The 24,273-nt window shown below is 41.7% G+C and overlaps 2 protein-coding genes across 3 annotated transcripts in view; both read right to left on the reverse strand.

Annotated features, from left to right (window-relative positions):
* The window catches only part of DNA2 (DNA replication helicase/nuclease 2), a 44,600-nt gene extending 40,726 nt beyond the window's left edge, over nucleotides 1-3,874 (reverse strand). For both annotated transcript variants that reach the window (XM_058671544.1, XM_058671543.1), the window contains exons 1-3: nucleotides 3,695-3,874; nucleotides 1,785-1,967; nucleotides 3-186 (exon numbers count right to left, since the gene is read on the reverse strand). In XM_058671544.1, coding sequence (XP_058527527.1) covers nucleotides 3-186; nucleotides 1,785-1,967; nucleotides 3,695-3,768 — 441 coding nt within the window. In that variant the 5' untranslated portion in view covers nucleotides 3,769-3,874. The remainder of the gene's footprint in view (nucleotides 1-2; nucleotides 187-1,784; nucleotides 1,968-3,694) is intronic.
* A 3,557-nt stretch (nucleotides 3,875-7,431) lies between these two features.
* The window catches only part of SLC25A16 (solute carrier family 25 member 16), a 33,855-nt gene continuing 17,013 nt past the window's right edge, over nucleotides 7,432-24,273 (reverse strand). The window contains exons 4-10 of the mRNA XM_058671551.1: nucleotides 24,181-24,244; nucleotides 23,391-23,512; nucleotides 23,071-23,137; nucleotides 13,412-13,574; nucleotides 10,422-10,490; nucleotides 7,636-8,914; nucleotides 7,432-7,572 (exon numbers count right to left, since the gene is read on the reverse strand). Of these exons, the coding sequence (XP_058527534.1) occupies nucleotides 8,758-8,914; nucleotides 10,422-10,490; nucleotides 13,412-13,574; nucleotides 23,071-23,137; nucleotides 23,391-23,512; nucleotides 24,181-24,244 (642 nt within the window). The 3' untranslated portion in view covers nucleotides 7,432-7,572; nucleotides 7,636-8,757. The remainder of the gene's footprint in view (nucleotides 7,573-7,635; nucleotides 8,915-10,421; nucleotides 10,491-13,411; nucleotides 13,575-23,070; nucleotides 23,138-23,390; nucleotides 23,513-24,180; nucleotides 24,245-24,273) is intronic.

Below are 24,273 nucleotides of genomic sequence, written 5' to 3' on the forward strand. Positions count from 1 at the left end.
ACCCTAAAAGTTTCACTGAGGATAGCTCTTCTCATACACCGAATACTACTGGATATACTCGTGCCAGAAATCAGCATGTCCGGATAGAGGATCAAATATCCAGTATCTTCATCTATGATCCAAGTATCAGAAGTGCAGTCCCCCTCTAAATGAATGATGTCCCCTGGCTGTACCGGCACAGAACACCTGCAAGCACAAAGAAGTAACAGGATAAACACACAGTTTCAGGTCCTATGTTAAAATATAGTAAAGCTTAAAAAGCAATGGAATGTTTTAAAAATTTTAAACAAATAAGAACTGTGCCCCCGGCAGCGTGGCCTAGCAGCTAAAGTCCTCACCTTGAACATGCCACGATCCCATAAGGGTGTCGGTTCTAATGCCGGCTGCCCCACTTCCCATCCAGCTCCCTGCCTGTGGCCTGGCAAAACAGTCGAAGACAACCCAAAGCCTTGGGACCCTGCACCCACATGGGAGACCGGGAAGGGCTCCTGGCACATGGGTTCGGATCGGCAGAGCACAGGCCGTTGTGGTCACTTGGGGAATGAATCATTGGACAGAAGATCTTCCTCTCTGTCTGCCTCCTCTTTCTGTATATCTGACTTTGCAATAAAAATAAATAAATCTTTTGGGTGCGATAACGATAACATAGTGGTTAAGGTCCCCGCCTTGCACACCCGGGATTCCATATGGGCGCCTGTTCTAATCCCAGCAGCCCTGCTTCCCATCCAGCTCCCTGCTTGTGGCCTGGGAAAGCAGTCAAGGACGGCCCAAACCTTGGGACCCTGCACCCTTGTGGGAGACCAGGAAGAAGCTCCTGGCTCCTGGCTCTGGATTGGCGCAGCTCCAGCCATTGCTGCTGCTTGGGGAGTGAACCATCAGACGGAAGATCTTCCTCTCTGTCTCTCCTCCTCTCTGTCTCTCCTCCTCTCTGTATATCTGACTTTCCAGTAAGTCAAAAATAAATAAATAAATAAATCTTTTTAAAAAATAAATCTTAAAAAAAAAAAAAAAAAGAAAGAAAGAAAGAAATAAGAAGTAGGGCCCAGTGCAGTAACCTTGCACATGCCAGGATCCCATATGGGTGCCAGTTCTAATCTCGGCAGCCCCATATCCTATCCAGCTTCCTGCTTGTGGCATGGGAAAGCAGTCGAGGACAGCGCAAAGTATCGGTATCCTACACCCACATGGGAGACCCAGAGGTGGCTCCAGGCTCCTGGCTCCTGGCTTCGGATCAGTACAGCTCCGGCCTTTGCGACCACTTTGGGAGTAAATCAACAGACAGGAGATCATCTCTCTCTCCCCTCCTCTCTGCATATCTGACTTTGCATAAAAATAAATCAATCTTTAAAAAACTAAATCTATCCATTTTAGTAGTTAAACTGTGGTAACATCCAAACCATATGACAGGTTTTAAGATGGTATTTTTGAGGGTAGCATGGTGTCGTAACATGCTAATCCTCTCTGTGGTACCAGTCACCCCTACTGACCCAGGCTCAACTCCCTGGCTGCTCCACTTCAAATCCAGCTCCCTGCTTTTGGCCTGAGAAAGCAGCAGAGTCTGGCCCAAGACCTTGGGCTCCCATACCCTCAGGGGAGACCCAGAGGAGACTACTGGATTGTGGGGCTTTGGACTGGCCCAGCCTTGCCCACTGTGGTCATTTGGCGAGAGAACTGCCACACAAAAAATCTTTTTTTCTCTCTCTAATTCTGCTTTTCCAATGAAAAGTAAATAAATCTTAATACCCTTAAGTGTCTCCCAGCTAAGTGCTCCAAGTGCCACATACCAGCCATTCCTCAGGATGCACTGTTCCTTGTGCTCCCGCGCCTGGGAGGCAGTGATGATTAAATGCTTTTCCTGGCCACCCTCTTCATTCTGTTCAACAGTGGCTGCTAACACCAGGTATCGGTTATCCACTCCTCGGCTCAAAACCGTTCTTGGGAAAGAAGCTTCCACCTTACTCTGAAGCCTGAGGCATACACAAGACAAAACGGTATCAGCACAAACATGAAGGAAGAAGCCACTGTAAAGCCTTATAGTCAGCTAGATTTGTTTCTTACAGAAAACTTACTACAAAGGATCTTCAACTAAACTTCGTAAAACTAAGATAGCAAAGATCTGTCCTGGTGTGGTAGCCTAGCAGCTAACGTCTTTGCCTAACATGAGCCAGGATCCCACATGGGCGCCGGTTCAAATCCTGGCGGCCCCGCTTCCCATCCAGCCCCCTACTTGTGGTCTGGGAAAGCAGTCGAGGACGGCCCAAAGCCTTGGGACACTGCATCTGCATGGGAGACCCAGAAGAAGCTCCAGGTTCTTAGCCACAGATCAGCACAGCTCTGGCTGTTGTGGCTGCTTGGGGAGTGAATCATCGGATGGAAAATCTTCCTCTCTGTCTCTCTTCCTCTCTATCTTTCTAATAAAAATAAAATAAATCTTAAAAAAAAAAGAAAAGATAGCAAAGATCTCTCTTAAGACGTTTCCACAGCCCATGCCATTTTGAAAACAAGCTTATGCTAAGGGTTTTTCTGCACGTAATCTCTGTGAGTTCTATGGTCTACCTACCACAAATTGGAAAAGATTAAGCAACAAATGTCTACCCCTGGTGAAAGCCCTTCCAAAGCACAAGTGAAAGAAAGGAGATGTTTTGTATACTACACTCTCTGTGTTTTGAGAGTTAAGGATGCCACCACTGGTTTGCTGGAAATTCTGAAACACAGAATTACATTAGTATTTAAATTCAGAGCTTAGAAATCATCTAGCTCAACCTAGCACTGAATATTTCAATAAAATCTGAAAATTTTTCAATCAAATCTGGGGATCAAGTAGTCCCTGCTTTGGAGGGAAGACAAGCTTACTGCTCCAAAGTAGCTCATTCCTTTACAGAGCAACATAAGTTTTCTTATCAACCAGGGGGGAGGGGTGGGCCAATTGATGATCCATTGTTCTAGGCTGCCTGAAGCTACAGAAAACATTATCCTCTGCAAAACAACCCTTTTCCTATGAAGTCTCTTGGACTGCAGCAAGTAATAATCAGGGTGAGACCAAAGGAGAATCCGAAGTCACTGTCTCCGTCGCATTATGAAACCAAAACATGCTAACCCTCGTGTTACTTTGCGAGTTTGCTTGCGTTCCCTGTGGGCTTCATTACTCACCTACACCCCCTTCCCACTTCAGCCTTAAGTACCTAGGCAAAGTTTGGAGCCTAAACCCCAAGGGTATCCATGCAGACTGGCATTGTTGCTGTTATCACCGAAAACAACACATCCTGCAGCTCCGAGCCGAGGGGCCGGGGTTCACCCCGGCGCTGCTCTCCCAGCTAACTAAACATGCACAAGGTCCTCTCACCGAGACCTTCCAGCAAGCCAAGCCTCCCCAGACTTGTTTTTTAAAAAAGGTGAAACCAAGGCAAAGCCTAAGCTGCGCGGCTCCTCAGGCCCTCAGGCCCTCAGGCTCCGGCCGAGCGCAGCAAACGAGGCATAAATGCCGCCCGGAGGCTCCTGAGGAGCCCAAGGCACCCCACCGGGTGCCGGGGTGCTAACCGAGGGACCGGGGTGCCCGCCGGGAGCCGGGGGCCTGGGGTCGGGGGCCTGGGGTCGGGGGCCTGGGGCCGGAGTGCACGCAGCTCAGCCAGGCTCTCTCGCCGCCGACTTTCAAATTTCCCGCTTGGTTTCCAACCCTCCCCGGGCTCCGGCTCACAGCTCCGGCGGCGGCACAGCCTCCTCCCCGAAAGTCTTCTCCATCAGCAGCTCCAGCTCGTCCAGCTCCTCCATCCCGGGCGCCGAGACTACAGCCTGGCACCAAGCGAAGTCTGGAGTTAAAGGTGAGACTTCACAAGAAGCCAGGACGCGCGGGAAAGCCGCGGGCGCCAGGGCCGCCCACGCGCATGCGCCGGCCCGCCGAGGCCCCCAGTGACGCGCGCGGGGGCGGGGCCACGAGCCAGGTGACTCCGCGTGGAGCACCTCACCTGCGCGCCCGCGTCCCTTTGCTCTCTGGCCTGAGCCAGTAAAACCGGGAATCTTCATACTAGGCCCAGCCTAAAAGCTCTGAACGCTCCAGACGGCTCCCCATGTGCGTTCTTGTCCACAACGGTTGCAGTAACAACTGCTCCACTTCTCCAGTTCCCTGCTAATGGCCTGGAAAAGCAGCAGACGATGGCCCAGAGGAGTGCTTGGGCCCCTGTACCCACATGGCAGACTTAGATGAAGCTCCTGGCACCAGAGCTGTTGTGGCCACTTGGGGGGTGAACCATGGGTGGAAGATTCTGTAACTCTGCCTTTCAAATGAATAAATAAATGTAACAACCTACAGGCCAAGCTTGTTCACTGAACTTGAGAGGGGGGGGATGAGTAGTGAGGTAGGCAGCTAGTTCAGGGTCACCAGCTTGAAAGCCACTCCCGACCACCCACCTAGGTTTCCCTCCTGCCCACCTGTGATGCTCACCTGGAAAGTGAGAGGGGACGGTGCATTGTGTACCCACTCCCCTCACCAGACCCTATAAAGATCCATGATAGGGAGGGGTCTCTCTTGGTCCTGTGCTTCTCCCACTCTGGCATTCTCTTAACCTCCACAGTCTTGACCTCCTCAGTGCCTGCTTGCTTCCCAAGGACAAACTGAGGACATGTATCCCCTGAGCATGGCTCCTATATTTCTGTATTCCCCACCTGCTGTTCACAGCTTGGGCGGGACAGTAAAGATAGCAATGCTAAGATGCTTTGTATTTCTAATTTGTGCATTTTCTTATTAAAGATTTATTTCTTTTTATTGCAAAATCAGATATATAGAAAGGAGGAGAGATAGAGAGGAAGATCTTCCATCCGCAGACTCACTTCCCAAGTAACCACAATAGCCAGTGCTATGCCGATCCAAAGCCAGGAGCCAGGAACTTCCTCCATGTCTCCCACGCAGGTGCAGGATCCCAAGGTTGCCCTCAGTTGTTTTTCCAGGCTACAAGCAGGGAGCTGGACTGGAAGCAGGGCTGCTGGGATTAGAACCGGCACCCATATGGGATGCCAGCGCATCCAAGGCAAGGACTTTAACCATTAGGCCACCACGCCGGGCCCTAATTTGTGTTTCTTCAAGAGTTCCAGGAGAAGCAAGGCCTAACAGTAATGAAATGTGGGCAAAGAAGCCAGAGAAAAGTGAATGTCTGCAGCTTTGTAAATGTGCCCAGGTTGTTCGCTATATGTTTTTTTGGATAACTTCCATTGTTGGGGAAGCTGGGACACAGGAGCTCAGCTTCACAGATGGACTTCAAGGTAATCATTTGTTTTGGGGGGGTTTCGCTGGACTGGATTGCTATACAGATTTGTGATTTGTGATTTCTAGTGAGCTCTGATATCACAAAGCTTGATTAATAAAGACTACTTAACAACCCTTAGACTTATCTGACATGATCTCACTTACATCCCGTAACAGATGTATGCGGCCCTGTGGCCCAGTGGGTTAAGCAGCTGCCTGGGAAACCCACAGCCCACATTGGAGAACCAGTTAAGAGTTGTAGCTTGCATTTCTGATCCAGTTACTTGCTAAGGCACCTGGGAAGTAAATGATGATGGCTCAAGGACCTAAGTTAGTGCTCCTTACTTTAACCAGGCCCGGTACCAGCTATTTGACATTTGCAGAATGAACCAGGAAATGGGTGGTCTTTTTCTCTCCCTCTCTGTATCATTCTTCCTTTCAAAGGCCAGTGCAGTGTCACTGCAAATTACTCCCCGGCCTCTGGCACCAGTATTCATATAGGTCCAGGTTCATGTCTGGGCTGTGCCACTTTTAATCATGCTCCCTGCTAATAATAGTTGGGAAAGTAACAGAGGATGACTCAAGGCCTTGGGCTGCTGCAACCATGTAAGAGATCCAGGAAAAGCTCCTGGCTGCCAACTTCAGATGGGCACAGCTAAGCTTGAAGTGGTCACTTGGGGAGTCAACTAACCAAGATCTCTCCCCTCAGTATATCTGACTTCCAAGTTGACTAAATAAATCTTTTCAATTGTAAATAAAATTAAGGTTTTATTTATTTTTATTGAAAAGTCAGATATACAGAGAGGAAGATCTTCCGTCTGATGGTTCCCTTCACAAGTGGCTACAATGGCCGGAGCTGAGGCAATCTGAAGCCAGGAGCCCAGAGCCTCTTCCAGATCTCCCACACGGGTGCAGGGTCCCAAGGCTTTGGGCCAGCCTCAACTGCTTTCCGAGACCACAAGCAGGGAGCTGGATGGCAAGCAGGGCAGCAGGGACTAGAACCAGCGCCAATATGGGATCGTGGCGTGTTCAAGGCAAGGACATTAGCCACTAAGCTATTGCATGGGACCCAACTAAATAAATCTTAACAAAAAAAAATGGGGCCTGGGATAATAGCTTAGCTAAATCCATGTCTTGGATCCACCAGGATAACATATGGGCACCGTTTTGTATCCTCGCTGCTCCACTTCACCTCCAGCTGCCTGATTGTGGCCTGGGAAAGCAGAAGAGGATGGTCTTAGGACCCTGCACACACATGGGAGACCCAGAAGTGCTCCTGGCTCCTGGCTTCAGACTGCTCAGTTCCGGCCGTTGCGATCACTTGGGGAGTGAATCATCGGGTGGAAGATCTTTTTCTGTCTCTCATCTTCTCTATATATATCTGATTTTGCAATAAAAATAAATAAATCATGCCAGTAAATAAACCAGTATTAGACACTATGTAGTCTGTAATCCTTGACTGCAAGTTTAGCTTTAGGCTTCTCAAGGAGAATCCCCCATAATGCTGACAGAATGCTTGGGACTAGAAGTGCTAAAAAAACAGATGTTTATTATCCTGGTGCAGAGGAGCAAAATACTAATTACATATATAGCACTTGAGAGCTAAACCTCTCCACTTCCATATAGGCAAATATTGGGAACTAAAGCTAACAACATGGTCTTTCCTATTCTAAAAACTGCCAGGGCTGCACCCACTGAAAGACAGAAAAGAGGAACAATGAAGATCAAAAAAGAAATACATTTCTAATCTTTAGAATATCCGGAAAAATGCATGATGGTTATCAGTAAGAAATAAAAAAAAAAACCCATGGGCACCATTTTTAAATATTCTTCCATTCTAACAATCTTGAGCATTTTTGCTTCAGTAATATAAATAGTTAAAAGATACTTTGAAAACAAAGTATATTTTTAATATACTATGTATTTTGAACATAGAATTCAAATTTTTATTTAAAAAATATTTGCAATTTCATTTTATTGATAACATAACAGATACTTATACTAAATTATCTTAAGGTTTAATAATAATAGTTATAATATGATCCAGACATTAAAATATGCAAAATAGTTTCAGGAACACAGGTGATTTCCACCTGCTGATACATGTATAAATCATACAAAGGTGGGGGGAGGGCCTGGCAAGGAGTTGGGGGAATCCAAGAGCCTATGAAACTGTGTCATAAAATGAAATAATAATAATTTTAAAAAATCATACAAAGACATACATTTACTCTTAAAGATTGAAAATGAAATCAATTTAAACTTTTACTGAAGTATGACAACAAATCTTTTATGCAAAAAAATTCTAAAAATTGATACAGAAATAATGCTTTCAACTTAATTTTTCCAAGATCAGACGAGATTGGGCGCGTTCAGGGTGGTATGGCCGTAGACTCAACTTAATTTTTCAAGGTCTTAAAAAAATCACATCAATTCTACAAATCACTATATTTAAAGATAAAACTTTAAATGTTCTGCACACATTTCTAGCATGCTTATAATAAAACATTACAGTGCAGTAATGGAAATCTTACATTTGAACCCATTTTCTTAATACAAAGGATAGCCATTTAAATCATATTTTACATTCCCATTTAGGTTTCTATTACACTTAAATTATGTTACATGGAAGAACCAGTTGATATATCCTGACATAATACCTTAGAAACATTTTTTGATATTCACATATACATTAGTGCATATTTCACAGTCCATTTAAATAAAATTTTTCCTATATATTCAAATCATCTAACAGAAACATATTTATTGTACTATTCTGCTTTTCTAACCAGATCTATTCCGTATGAATTATTACTGCCTTAGGAAAATACATTAACTTTTTCCTCACAGAATAATATATTCAACTTTTAAAAACACTCACAAATCACACAAAGTACTTGGTAATAACATTTGAGCAAGACCTTATACTTCATTTTTTTTAGTTGCTACATGGCTACTTTTTAAATATAATACCTATCTTACAAAAAAAAAGAAGGAAAAATGTCCTTTTTTCCAATGGAACAGAAAAGAGAGAAGAGTAATACTTCAATGCTGGCTATGTTTTAAAGTATTTAAAAAGTTAGTTCTCGTTGTTCTTTTACATTATGACCAAGTTCACTTATTTCCATTATAATAAACAACGTTATAGTCTTCAGAAAAAAAACATGATGACAATTAAAAGCTTGGAACAGCATGAAAAACCTGATGGAAACTCCTTGAAGTCCCCTGTGAAGCTAAGTCCACTTCCAAATAAGACTTTAAAAATGTTTCAAATAGCCTAACTGATCAGCCAGCATCAGTTTAGGAATAGTTCCTCGGTCCTCTAAAATATAATGTTTGGCACTCAAAAGTATGGTAAGTGCTTTTGATTTGTCACATAAAAAAGCTAAAATCAAATACTAACATACCAGTGGTTCCTGTGATGGGGTAAGCATCCCCTTCAAATGATGTCCCCCTCATAATTAATGCTTTTATTTCACCTTATGATATAGTTTATTAAGGAAAAGAAACGACAGCTATTTTTAATTGAGGTGAAAAAACTGCTTCATAAGTTCATACGTTGTAAAAGCCACTGCTTGGGAGGGAACACAGCGGATGTAATTAAGAGATAAACCGCGATATAATCCTTTCCGAATTCCATGGTGTCCATAGACATACTTCATAGTCTCCCGCATGGTACTGAAAGACAATGGTTAGATAATGACATGTCTACCCCCATTCATGAAGAAAAACTTTTAGGGGCTGGTGCTATGGCATAGCAGCTACATACACCAGCGGCAGTACTTGTATCCCATATGGGCATTGGTTAGGGTCCTGGCTGCTCCACTTCTGATCCCTGCTAATGTGCCTGGGAAAACAGTGCAAAATGGCCCAAGTGCTTGGGCACCCACACTCACATGGGAGACCCAGAAGACAGTGTCAGCTCCTGGATTTAGAGTGATCCAGCTCTGGCTGTTCTGGCCATTAGGAGTATGAATCAACAGATGGAAGACTTCTCTTTCTCCTTCTGCTGTTCACACCACCAACTCCATAACTCTGTCTTTCAAATAAATAAAATGTTTTTTAAAATTAAGATTCATAATCAAATTTTTATTTTTTATTTTTCTTGATTTATTCAAGAGGTAGAGAGGATGAGAAACACAGAGTTATCATCTGCTTCTTCTTACTTGTTTCTTTTACCATTTTAAATAATATGGCTATCTGAAATTTTTTAAATTATACACGTACTTCACATGATGCTTCTGTTTCACAGAATTGTATTAAACTTAACTTGTACAAAAAAATCTTATTTGAGGCTGGTTCTGTGGTTCGACAGCTAATCCTCTACTTGCTAGTGCGAGCACCCCATATAGGCAGAGGTTCATGTCCTAGCAGCTCTGCTTTCCAGCCAATTCCCTGCTTGTGGCCTGGGAAAGCAGGGGAGGACAGCCCAAAGCCTTGGGACCTTGCACCCACGTGGGAAACCCGGCAGAAGCTCCTGGCTCCTGACTTCGGATCAGCTCAGCTCTGGCTGTTGCAGCCACTTGGGGAGTGAACATGCAGATGGAAGATCTTTTTTCTGTATCTCCTCTCTGTACATTTGCCTTTCAAAAAAAAAAAAAATCCTATATAGGCACCGGTTCGAGTCCTGGCTACTTCATTTCTGATCCAGTTCCCTGCTAGTGTACCTGGGAAAACAGCAGAGGATGTCTGCATCCACACTGGAAACTCAAAACTTCCAGGCTTCTGGCTTTGGACTGACCCAGCTCCAGCTATTGCAGCCATTTGGGCAGTAAACCAGTAGATGAAAAATCTCTCTGTCTCTGTCTTTCCCTCTCACTCTGTAACTCTTTCAAATAAATAAAATAAATGTTTGAGAAAATTACTCTATTAAATATAATTTTTCATATGAGAATCCAAATTTGAACCCTTAGAAATTTACCAAACTATACAACAGGAGATAAACAAAAGCATCAGACTGCTGGTGAGATCAAAGTCCTATCTTCCTACTGACATTAAACATATATATACATAAGCCATCCTTTGCTGCTTTCCCAGATTATCAGCAGGGAGTTGGATCTGAAGTGGAGCAGCTGGGACTAGAACTGTGCCCATATAGGATGCCAGTAGTGCAGGTGAAGGATTAGTATGCTATGCCACCATATGGGCACCAACATTACATTTCTTAAACCTATGGAGAACTTACAGGCACTTTTCAAATTCTGGAAGAACAGTTCCCAGCTGCATTCGCCGACGAGTTACATCAAATGGATAGCTAAAACAAGAGGCATAAAGACATGAATATAATTTTTAGTCTTTTACTCAACAAGTACTAAATGCAGAGCCTTCCATAAGCTAGAAAATAATGTGTTCTACAACTGTCTAGTTAATTGGGGAGCCAGGACATATGCACTAGAATGAAACTGATGAACAATCTTAGGGTCTCCTTGCCTTGCTTATGTGGTGCCCTTTAGCCTAATTAGAGAATTTTTCTGTCCTATCAACACAGTACCAGCTTCTAGTCATTCCTCAACTGAAAATTAAATGCAGCTTTCTGAAGAAAATAAATTGGGTACCTGCAACTCTAAAACAGGGTTTTTCAAGAGCGGTACTACTGGTCAGTTAATTCTCTGCTCTAGGGGAGTGTCCTGTGCATTAGAGGAAATCTAATACAGCCCTAGCCTTGCTCACTACATGCCAATAGCATGCTCCCATTTGCAACAACCAAAAATGTCTCCCAACATTGACAAATGCCGACCAGAGGAAAAGTCAGCCACAGTTCAGAACTATTGTTTGAAAAAGTATTTAGCGAGTCCCCTTGAAAACTACAGAACAACCCAAAATTTTCTGTAAGGACTAAAATTAATCTCACAAGTAACTGCATTTCAAAGACAGAGAAAATAACAGCAATGACTGAAATGTAAAGGCTGTCTCTTAGCAGTAGGATTGTAGTTTAGATTAAAATCACTGATTCTGCTGCTATTGACTGCTTGTATCAGATCCTGTGCTAGTTAAATCCACTATCTCATTTCACCTTCATAACTGCATGAAGTAGGTGCTAGTATCCCGATGTCAATATCAAAAGCTTTCAAAAAACTGAGCCATAGAGAAATTCTCGATGTTACAAAACTGCTTCTCATCTTCCCATGTGACACTCTTCATGGTATCTAATATATGTAAAAGTGACAATGTCATAACAGTAACTATATATTCTTATACACATTCGAAGTTACAATGAAATGATTGTGATTCAGAAGAAACTTGAATGAAGCACAGCAATTTAAGAAGTAATACTACTTATGGTTGAAGCTCTCTACGTACCTCGATTGCATCTGCAGGAATTATTTTTTGATGAATGAAGGGGGGGGAGAAGGGGAAAAAAGCCTTATGTGGATAAAGCCCAAAAACCTCCATGAAAAAAACGTATGAAGGAGAAAATATAAGAAAGCAAGTGGACAAGGTCCAGACTGGCAAAGTAACGGTGGAGAGGAAAGAAAATAGCATGGTAGACAATGTTTTAATAGATCTAGCAGGGCTTCTGGAATGTGTACACTACAAAAAATGATTTTAAGTCATCAGGATTGATGGTTACCAACATCACAGAGAGAGCGAGCTTCAGTAGCATACATACTAACATTTCAACAACATAGGGAGAAGTAGCATGGTCACCGCATAAGCATAACACACCAAAAATAAACAAGTCACAGTAAGAATAGAGGAGTTAGGAGTGGAGGATTGTCATAAAGAAAAATACAAGAAGCTAATACTTGAAAAATGGCATCTGCACAGATAGCAGAAATCCAAGGAGAAACACCCAAAGGCTTACCAGATATATTATCATGGGAAGTCAGTAATAGACTTAGATAGAAGTAGTTATCTATACCAAGGTGACCTCTGAAACCATTAAGCCAGATGAGCTGTCCCAGATATATCTGGGATGAGCAGAGGATTAATGTCTGGCTGAACCTTAACAAATCCATCCATAGGGACTGGAAGAGGAGACAGTGAGATAACGGAAAAGGTAGGTTGGTGAGGATGACTGCCAGGAGAAGGCTCTGTGAAAACAACCCAGAACGAGGACAGCTGGGAAATGGTGAAAGAACTAAGAAAGGAGCCACTGGATTCAAAGCCAACAGTTACAGAATAAAATTGAAGAAAAGAAGTGGGCCACACAAGAAAGACTTAGAAGATCAAAGCTGGAAATGAATAGTGAATAGAGAGGCAACAAAACCAAGAGAATCAGAAGAGCTGGAGGTTATATATCTCTGCAACTAACACTTCTTTTTTTGTTTTTGTTTTTAGCGATTTATTTCTATTGGAAAGAAACATTTATAGAGAGAGAGACAGAGAAGGAAAGATCTGTAACATTTCACAAGAAGTAAGTCATACCCCGTTTTTCCTTCCTCTCAGTCTAATACAATACACCAAGTCTTTTTGAAGATGACCCTTAAAATCTGATGTAAAATCTGATGAACATCCAATTTATCCTCCATTAATTCTTTGCCCATTGGATACTTCTTTTCAGTTCTTTGTGACATTATCACTTCCTTTTTGGCTTCCTGTTTTTTCAGGATGCCCCTCTCAGTCACTATCTTCTTCCTGTTCCTGAATTACTCCTGCTTCTTATTATTTCAGCCACTTTTTAACTCACCCTGGCCATCTATCTTGGTCTAGGCAATTCTGTGAAGTCATCCCTCATTACAATCTAGGAGGGAACAGTGTTCCTTCAATATTGTTGGATCTCTAGCTCTGTCACATTGTTACTGTCATACTAAGACAGCACCGTTGTTTGTCAAGGCAGCACCTTTGTTTTTCCTGATTCTCTCAATAGCTAGTACACTGTTAGGCACAAAGTAGGCCTTCCAGCTTTGATACAAGAAAAGCCAGGCCTCCTTATGCATGTACACATTAGGTTGGACAAATTTTGGAAACTTTATTAAAGCAACTTCGTTAGAAAAAACAAATGGAAAGTAAAGTGTTTCTTTTAAATAAGCACAGATAATTGAATGGATTCAGATTGAGCCAATCTATATGTAATTATTTATACTATGCTTCAAGTGCACATACATATGAAAAATGGATCAATACTATTGTTTCATTTGTGAGCAATTATTAGAAAAAATTAAAGTAATTAACCAATGCTGAAACCCAGGATTGGGCCACTATAATTTGAATTAAGTTGATGAAGGAACTTACGATATTGTCTGTGCTATTGCTCCAGCAACACCACCACAAAGTAAGTTTATGTGAGTTTTCAAAACTAAGACATTAGGATTGTCTGATGAAGGTCTGCCAAGAAGGGTAGGAGCATGGGAAAGCCCAATACTCTTTAAGGTACCAAAAGTAAAAAATGAAACACCTGAAAAACAAAATATAAATTCACCACAATGCTTAACAGAATATGAGCTGTGAAAGTCACCATTCTTACATAATAACCACTTAACTCAAGGGATCTAATTATATATTTTATGTTTTCTGTTGTGAGACTGACTGTGAGTTAAACAGACTTAATGGTTACAAATAATATGACGAAATTATCACCAATAAAAAAAGCATAATATTTTACACATTAATATGTAATTTAAGGCATGAAGGAGGTAGTAGGTAAATAGAAAGCCACTCAACAGCTGTATATTACAAGACAATTCTCCAAGGTTTCACATGAATAAAAGTTAAACTCATGATTAGTAATTATAACTACAAATGACAATTCATATTTATAATAGCAATGATGTAATGATGTTAGAAAATGGCAAATTCAGAAGAAAAAAAAAGTATCGTTGTTATAATTCAGTGTCTGATTCAGCTTTCAAAGAATTATGATCAAACGGAAAATGTTCATACTGGCTCACAAGACACATAGAATTGAATAACTATAGTACACAGTTGGTAATTGCTAAACATTTACACAATTTTAGAATAGAACCATTAAAGTCATTTATTAAGAAAATTAAAAGTGAAATTCAAGAATTCCCTATTAATTAAGCATAACTCAAGATATCTTTGTATCTACTAAATTGAAAAAAATATTGAGGGGCTAGCACTGTGGCTCAGCATCACATACAGATGTCAGGGTTTTTTGTATTTTTGGTTTTTTTTTTTTTTAAGATTTATTTATTTTTACTGCAAAGGCAGATATACAGGGAGGAGGAGAGACAGAGAGGAAGATCTTCCATCTGATGGTCCACTCCCCAAGTGGCCACAACGGCTGGAGCTCAGCCAATCCAAAGCCAGGAACCAGGAGTGTCTTCCAGGTCAACAACGTGGATGCAGGGTCCTAAGGCCCCATCCTCGACTGCCTTCCCAGGCCACAAGCAGGGAGCTGGATAGGAGTAGGGCCACCTGGATTAGAACTGGCGCCCATATGGGATCCTGCTGCGTTCAAGGCGAGGATTTTAGCCGCAAGGATATTGCGCCGGGTCCTGGATGTCAGTTTTAATCCCGGAAGCTCCTCTTCTGATCGAGTTCCCTACTAATAAACAGGGAAAAACAACAGACAATGACTCAAGTCCTTGGACCATTGCACCCACATAGGAGACCTGGAAGAAATTCCTGGCTCCTGGTTTTGGCTGGACCATGCCCTAACCATTGCTGTTGCAGCTATTTGGGAGTAAAACAGGATATGCAAGCTTTCTCTATCCTTCTCTCTTTGTAATTCTGCCTTTTAGATAAGTGAATAGATCTTTTTTAGAAGACAAAAAAAGAAATAATATATTTAAAAAAATATTTGACATTGAAGAATAAGAACAAATAAGAACAAATAAGAACAAATATGCAGGCCACGCCGCTGGGCCCGATTTATTCACTTTCATTGGAAAGTTGGATATACAGAGAGGAGGAGAGACTGAGAGGAAGATCCTCCATCCGATGATTCACTCCCCAAGTGAGCCACAACGGGCCGATGCCCGCCGATCCTAAGCCGGGAACCAGGAACCTCTTCCGGGTCTCCCACGCGGGTGCAGGATCCCAATGCATTGGGCCGTCCTCAACTGCTTTCCCAGGCCACAAGCAGGGAGCTGGATGAGAAGTGGAGCTGCTGGGATTAGAACCAGCGCCCACATGGGATCCTGGGGCACTCAAGGCGAGGACTTTAGCCGCTAGGCCATGCCGCCAGGCCCCTTTTTTCCATCCAGCTCCCTGCTTGTGGCCTGGGAAGGCGGTCGAGGATGGCCCAAGACTTTGGGACCCTGCATCCGTGTGGGAGACCCGGAGGAGGTTCCTGATTCCCGGCTTCAGATCAGCGCAGCACCGGCCCGTTGCGGCTCACTTGGGGAGTGGATCATCGGATGGAAGATCTAACTCTCTGTCTCTCCTCCTCTGTGTATATCTGGCTGTAATGAAATGAATAAATCTTTAAAAAAAAAAGATTTTTAAGAAAAAAATTTTTATTGGAAAGATACAGATAGGAAGACACAGAGAAGAAACAGATCTTCCATTGGCCAGTGCATTTCTCAAATGCCTGCAGGAGCAAGGCATAGCCAGACTGCAACCAGGAGCCAAGAACTCCAGTCAGGTCTGCAATGTGTGTGGCAGGAGCCCAAAACGCTGGATGTCCACTTGTTGCCTCCCATCGCATTATAAAAGAGATGGATCGTAGCAGAGCAGCCAGGACTCTAACCAGTGGTGTGAAATGGAAGGCCAGCATCAGAAGCTGCTGCTGGATCACACTGAGCCATAAGGGACGGCCCTCCACAGATTTAGAATGTCTAGCTACTTCTATATTTATTCAATCAAATAATGTAATCTATTTTAAAATATTTATTTTTGCAAGATAGTAACAGAGATTGATTGACTTTTTTCCATCCACTGTTTCATTCCCCAAATGGCCTCAACAGGCAGGGCTAGGTCAAGTCAAAGCCAGGAACCAGAAACTCCATCCAGGTTTCCCATGTGAGCAGCAGGGAGCCAAGTACTTAGCCTATTTTCTGCTACTTTTCCAAGCACGTTAGTAGGGAGTCAGATTGGAAGTGCAGTAGCTATGCCTTGAGCTCATAAGGAATGCTAGCATCACGGGCAGTAGTTTAACCTATGCATCACAATATCAGTTCCCTTAATCTTTTCTTTTTGTTTTTAACTTAATGCGTATATTTGTTGGAGAAACAGAGGAAGAATCCCCATCTGCTGGTTCACTCCTCAAAAGCCCACAACACTTGGAGCTGGAAAAGGCCAAACCTGAAAGTCAAGAACCATCTTGGTCACCTACATGGTTGGCAGGGATACAACTACTCAAGCCTTTATATCCCCGGGGTTCATTTTAGCCAGGTGGTAAAGCCAGGTAGAGGAAGGTATTGAACACAAAGCTGACATCTCAACAGAAAGCTCAAATGCCCTGGACTTACATACAGAAAAAACAACAATCATTTTGCTTTCATTTTAAGATTTTTTAAAAATTATTTGGACAGCACAACAGAAAGGCAGTGAGAGAGAGAGAAAGATAGTGGGAAAAGACGAAAGAGAGAGGAAGGGAGGGAGAGAGAGAGAGAGAGAGAGAGAGAGAGATTAACTATCCATTTGCTGGCTAATTCTACAAATGACCACACAAGTCAGGGTTGGGACAGATTAAAGTCAGGAGACAAGAACTCCGTCATGATCCGCCACATGTGTGGCACAGTCCCAAGCAATTGGATCACTTTCTGCTGCCTCCCACATATATTAAAAGGGAGCTGCATTAGAAGGGAAGGGGCTAGGACCCAAATGGGGCTCCAATATGAGATGACAACATCTCATAGGGCAGCTTAAATTGCTGTTGCATAACACTAAGCCCAAAACAAGGAAATTAATATCCAACTAAACATTGGTAAAAAAAAAATTAAATGCTTACATGATGTGAAATAGTATTCAACAAAGTATGATATAAGCAATAGAAATATTTATGGGGCCCGGCGGCGTGGCCTAGCGGCTGAAGTCCTCACCTTGGACATCCCGGGATCCCATGTGGGCACCGGTTCTGGTCCCGGCGGCTCCGCTTCCCATCCAGCTCCCTGCTTGTGGCCTGGGAAGGCAGTCAAGGACGGCCCGGTGCTTTGGGACCCTGCACCCGCATGGGAGACCTGGAGGGGGTTCCTGGTTCCCGGCTTCGGATTGGCGCAAACCGGCCCGTTGCGGCTCACTTGGAGAGTGAATCAACGGATGGAAGATCTTCCTCTCTCTGTCTCTCCTCCTCTCTGTATATCTGACTTTGTAATAAAATAAATGAATCTTTAAAAAAAAAAAAAGAAATATTTATGAACATACAAAACTGTTGGAAATTGGAAAAGAAGTTATAATTGCCTATAAATACATTGTAAAGACTCTAAAAAGAAGGAGGAAAATACAGATTGTACAGAGGCCTGCTTCCAGCATAGTAGGAATCTAGGAGCCTGAGCAGTGTACCATTGCAGAACAGTGGCATCTACCCCTGGGTTTGCACAAGGGACAGAAAGGTCTCCAGAAATCTCTCCAGCACCATCACCTCCCCGAAACTGTAAGCTAAGGCCTGTTAGTGCATTGTGGTCCCATGACAGGGAAATGGAGTGGCTCTGCAGATGCCAGAAGCTGCAGAACCCCTGAGATGGCGCTGCCACTGGGACTGCCGCAGTTAGCTTACTTCCCAACAGCAGCTCCTGGCAGAAGCTGAATAGAATGAATACTCATTAGAAAAAAGCATTCCCAATTTAGACCTCTAGAGATCATACCACCAAGCACAGGACATGAAAGATAACTACATATTTGCAAAAGAGTAAAAGAAAAAAATCTCAACAACTAAGTCAGTAAGATTAGAAAATAGCAAAAGAAAGATGAAATTAAAAAAAAAAAAAACAAGTAGAAATCAAAAGTAAGGCAGAGAGGCAAGCGCAAATATACAATCAGAACAAACATGTGGGATAACCGGAAAACGAAAGATTTTTTTAGGGCCTGGCAGTGTGGCCTAGCGGCTAAAGTTCTCACCTTGAATGTGCCCCGGGATCCCATATGGGCGCCGGTTCTAATCCCGGCAGCTCCACTTCCCATCCAGCTCCCTGCTTGTGGCCTGGGAAAGCAGTTGAGGACGGCCCAATGCATTGGGACCCTGCACCCGCGTGGGAGACCCGGAAGAGGTTCCTGGTTCCCGGCTTCGGATTGGCACAGCACCGGCCATTGCGCTCAATTGGGGAGTGAATCATCGGATGGAACATCCTCCTCTCTGTATATCTGACTTTGTAATAAAAAAATAAATAAATCTTAAAAAAAAAAAAGATTTTTTAGGGGCTCAGGTCAACGGCTCAATTGGTTAATCCTCCCCTTCCTTGCAGGCACCAGGATCCCATATGCATGCTGGTTCATGTTCCAGCTATTTCCCATCTATTTCCCATCTAATTCCCTGCTTATGGTCTGGGAAAAAAACGGAGGATGGGCCAAAGCCTTGGAACCCTGAAGCCATGTGGGAGACCAGGAAGAAGCTCCTGGCTCCTGGCTTTGGATTGGCCTAGCTCCAGCCACTGCAGCCATTTGGTGGGCGAGTCAACAGACAGAAGATCTTTCTGTCCCTTTTTGTCATTTTAAATCTACCTTCCTAATAATTATAAATAAATGATAAGAAATTTTTTTCAGACTGGATTTTTAAAAGTGGATATCCCTTTGACATTACAAAAGAAATACCCAGGGCATAAAGACAAGAAAAAAGTAGAAAATAAAAGCATTTTTTAAAAATCAAAACATGCAGTTATTACCTTAAATCTGAGCAGAAAATAATTATGAGATGGGGAAATTTAAACAATGAAGGTATAAATTAAAATTTCAAAAAAAATTCATAATAGGCCCAGCATTATAGCCTAGTGACTAAAGTCCTTGCCTTACATGCACTAGGATCCCATATGGGTTTGTATCACGGCTGCTCCACTTCCCATTCAGCTCCCCACCTGTGGCCTGGAAAAGCAGTGGACGATGGTCCAAAGTCTTGGGACCCTGTACCCATGTGGGAGACCCAGAAGAAGCTCCTGGCCCCTGGCTTCTGATCAGCTCAGCTCTGGCCATTGTGGTTACATGGGGAGTGAACCAGCAGATGGAAGATCTTCCTCTGTCTCTCCTTCTCTGTGTATATCTGACTTTCCAATACAAATAAATAAATCTTTCAGAAAATTCATAATATATGGTTAAAGCTTTTAAAGGATACAGAACTATATAGCAACACTTTTTTAAAATGTTTATTTTAATTTGAAAAAGTTACAGAGAGAAAAGGAGAAAAAGAAAGAGACAGAACTTCCTTACTGGTTCACTCCTCAAATGGCCACATTGGCTAGTGGTGAGCCAATCTAAAGCCAGAAGTCAGGAACTTTTTGTTCTCACATATGGGTGCAGAGACCCAATCACTTGGGCTATCTTCTGTTGCTTTCCCAGGCCATTGGCAGGAAGCTAGATCATAAGTGCAGAAGCTGAGATCCAAACCAGAGCTACCTGGTATGCTGCCAAAGGCAGGGGTTTAGCTTACTACACCGCAGTGCTGGTCCCAATATCAAAATATTGTGAAAGAATCAAGTGGGTGGCTTAACTTGCTAATCCTCCAGCTGCAAGTGTTGGCATCCCATATGGGCAGCGGCTCAAATCCTGGTTATACCACTTCTGATCCAGCTCCTGGTTTGTTGCCTGGGAAAGCATTGGAAGATAACCCACGTCCTTGGACCGACCCCTGCACCTGCATGGGAGACCCAGAGGAGGCTCCAGGCTCCCAGATTCAGATCAGTCTCAGCTCCGGCCATTGTGGTTGTGGAGGGAACCAGCAGACTGAAGAACTTTTTCTGTTTCTCCTCTCTGTAAATCTGTGTTTCCAATAAAAATAAATTAAAAATCTCAAAAAAGAGAATTAAGAGAATTTTCTTTAAAAAAAAAAAAAACTTAGGGGCCCGGCGGCGTGGCCTAGCGGCTAAAGTCCTCGCCTTGAGTGCCCCGGGATCCTATATGGGCACTGGTTCTAATCCCGGCAGCTCCACTTCCCATCCAGCTCCCTGCTTGTGGCCTGGGAAAGCAGTCGAGGACGGCCCAATGCATTAGGACCCTGCACCCGCGTGGGAGACCCGGAAGAGGTTCCTGGTTCCCGGCTTCAGATCGGCGCGCACCGGCCCGTTGCGGCTCACTTGGGGAGTGAATCATCGGATGGAGGATCTTCCTCTCTGTCTCTCCTCCTCTGTGTATATCTGGCTGTAATAAAATGAATAAATCTCTAAAAAAAAAAAAAATTGAATTATTTAAAAAAAAAAAACTTAGGATGGAGGTAGATGAAATAACGAAGGGAGCAGATTAAACAAAAGTGGTCGTTGTTGCAGCTATGTGAGAGGTATAGGATATACGTGTCTGTACTTTTTAAAAGGTTTGATATTTTCAAAAGATACAGCAAAAATAAAAAAATATTCAACCCATGGGAGGTAGCTGAAGTAGTATGTAGAAAAAACTGATGGAATTAGGGAGGATAAGAAACTGAGAAATTAAGGAAGTACACACCCAACTGAAGAGATCGACAGATTGACATGAAAGAAGGAAATAATGAAAAACAAAATTCAGCAAATGACAAATGAACATAGGTTAGGAAAATGAAAATTTGATCCTTTGCAATAATCAGTAATAAAATAAAAATGAAAAATAGGACAAGAATATAGATAAATCAAATGTAAAAAATGAATAAGGAAAATTTATAAATTCAAAACTAATGCAGAATGGGCAAGTAAAAATTGGTAAAAAGAGATATGAATTATTAAAAATGATTTGATCATAAAGATAGCCTGAATAAGAGTGCAACCATTCAAGAAATTAAGACAATATTTTAAAATCACCCCACAATAAAAATGCTGATGAAATAAATAATCTTAATCATCTCAACAAATTTCTTCCTGAGAAAGGAAATGCAATTAAATTTGATTTTGAGATATATACATGTAAAACTCCTAAAAACAAACTGAATGGAGCTGGGTAGTTAAAAAAAATCATATGTCATAGTCAGCTTGAGATGATTTCAAAGGAATTTGACATTAGAACATCTACTAATGTCATTTCTCATATTAACAGATTAAAACAGAAAATTTAGGGTCATCTTAATAGGTATATAAACTGGCATCTGATACAATTTAACATCGACTCAAACAAAAATTCTTATAATTTCCTTGACCTGACTAGCAACATATGCTAAAAACTAAAATAGACATTATGTTAGAAACATTCCTCTGAATATCACAAGTAAATCAAAAGGTCCATTGTCCTATTCACTGTTACAGTATAAGTCTTTAGCAAGTAGAGTAAGATATAAATGCTAGGAAATAAGGATTGGGATGGAAGTAATAAAAATGTTGTTATTTGCACAGGATGTGCTTGTCTTTACGGAAAACCCAAAGCACCAACAATAACAAGGTTGCTTGCTATTAACATCAATAAGTAAAAAAGTTAGAATACTATTACATACAAATTAACTCAATCTAATTGTCTAAAAGATACACAAAAAACTTACATGAAATCTACAAATGTATTTAACAAAAAGCATCTAAGACTTGCTTCAAATCTCATTCAAAATACCAATAATTTTTAAAATAAATACCAGTAATTTTGTAAATGAACAAATTGGCCAGAAGGATTGGGCCATGCCAGCAGCCAGGAGCTAGAAGCGCGACCCCAATCCCCACGACAACCTGTGCCATTACCACTCTCCCCTGGGTTCTGCAACAGCAGAGAAAACCAGGAGCTGAAGAATCAAACCCAGGTTTTTGTGATGCAGCCTGTCCTAACCCGGCTGAACCACTAAGCCATACACCATAAATCACTTCTCATACCAAATTAAAAAAAAAAAATCACAAAATTTTAAATTCCTATAACATCAATTCGTATAAAAAAAATATAAAAGATGCAACCATTTTTATTCAGTTTGATCATGACTTAATATCCAGAAACTCTGCTCCTACATATACTGTCCAAAAATAAACTCTTGAACCAGTTTAATTACACAACTGGAGACATGAATGAACAGTTGTACACAACATGGGTAAATCCTGGAAATGCAATGAATCTGAGAAAAGAAAAGAAACAGAACAATACTGAGAAATCAGGACAAACTAATATGTTACTGGGGTCAATTTCCATGGGCTTAATGGTAAGTAAAAGAAAAATCTCCAAAGCTCATATACCGTATATCATTTATATAAACTCTTGATATGAAACATTATACACAGAACTGGAAAGACACATCAATGGTTGCCAGGAGTTAGGAAAAAGCATAAGGAGGGTGTATCTATACAAGGCAACAGGATGGACTTATTTTGTGTCTTAACTATTTTCATGTCACTACCCTAGCTGTGACTTTGTACTGCAGCGTTGTAAGAAATCATTCCTGGGGAGACTGGGTAAAGAGCACAACACTCTATGTCACTTTTTATGAAAATATGCAGATTCATATTATTCTCAAAGAGTTAAAAAACAGAAAAATAAGCAAGATAACAGTGAAAATTAAGGGACCACAAAATCCTTATTTTTCTTATTTCTACTTTTGTATATCTTGTAAACTTTCCATTATAAGAGGTCTTCACTAATTATGATGAGGAGAACACGGTTCAATTCTTATATCTAATTAACACACTTACAAAAACAGAATCCTAGGCATTCATCTTACCTGACAGTGTATAAATGCAACACCACAACCAGCTCACATACGAAGAAAAATAGTAAAAGCACATTTTTACTCACTGTACGTTAGATTATATTCACATCTACATTAAGTGACAACATATGGACCATAATTTTCAACATGTCTTAAGTAAAAGTATGTTTCAGACAGCTTCTCTTCATGCAACCATTTCAGAAGAAAACTGGTGACACACTTCAAATGCACACTCCGTGAGGATTCTGCCCAGTTGGAAACATACCTGCATAGGGAGCCATTCCTAATATGGTAGGCATGAGACCTCTGTAAAATCCAAAGAAGCCACCTTCCTGTCAAGTGAAGGAAAATTAGAAGTGAGATTAGATTACACTACGCTCATTATGATAGACTTCAAAGAACAAATGCACATATTATATTCCATTATATTATATATATGGAATATCAATATTCCAGAAACCCCCAAAACACAAAGGAGTATTTCGCAAATTATCAAATACGAGAATAATCACTTAGAAAGGCCTTAAAACATTTTTCAAACCACAGAAAGACATGTTTTAGATGAGGAAGGTAAATTTGAAATACCTTTGCATAAATTGTTTTGAAGGCATGAATAATTCCTGTATACGTGTGCTCTCCTTTCACCTGGAATGCTAGGCGTACTCTTACCATATCAAGAGGGTAAGTACAGATAACTGCAGTCATACCTGGGAAGAAGGTAGAAACTTCAATGTAGAAAGCAATCCGTTAGGGGCCAGCACTGCCATCTGTAATGTGATCATTCCATATCAAAGTTCTAGTTCAAGACCTGGCTGAAATGTTTCTGATCCAGTTTCCTACTAATGCACCTGGAAAAGCAGAGGAAGACGACCCGAGAGCTTGGGTCCCTGCCATCCGTATGGGAAACCAGGATGCAGCTCCAGGCTTCTGGCTCCAGGTTGGCACAGCTCTGGATACTGAAGTCACTTGGGGAAGTAAATCAGCACACAGAAGAGGTCTTTCTCTTTCTGTCTCTCCCTCTTGCTTGGTCACTCTCTCAAATTGACAAAAATGAATCTAAAAATATTTTTTAAGAGGAAAAGAGATAAACTTTCACAAGTAGAATTGTTAAAAGGACTATATGCTTTTTATATAGTTATATATTTAGACTATTCCTTACCATCCATTGTAAAGTATTCTTCATGAGTTGGGATATTGATTTCCTATATAAGTATTACTAAGTATAGAATGATAACAAATGTGTGGTGTGATAATAACAATAAAAAAGAAAAATAAACATATGTATGGTATGCTACTTAGTGTTACATGTATTATCTAAACCTACTTATTTTAATAGAGAACAATGTCAGAAATAAAATACACCTACTCCTCTTACCTGCCATAGATCCAGCCAATAACCGGTGCACATGTCCAGAAACTCCCAGCTTTGTAGTAATTAACTGGAAATAGAAAACACTGAATTAAATGA

This window comes from Ochotona princeps, chromosome 13, assembly GCF_030435755.1.
Source record: "Ochotona princeps isolate mOchPri1 chromosome 13, mOchPri1.hap1, whole genome shotgun sequence".
Lineage (NCBI taxonomy): Eukaryota > Metazoa > Chordata > Mammalia > Lagomorpha > Ochotonidae > Ochotona > Ochotona princeps.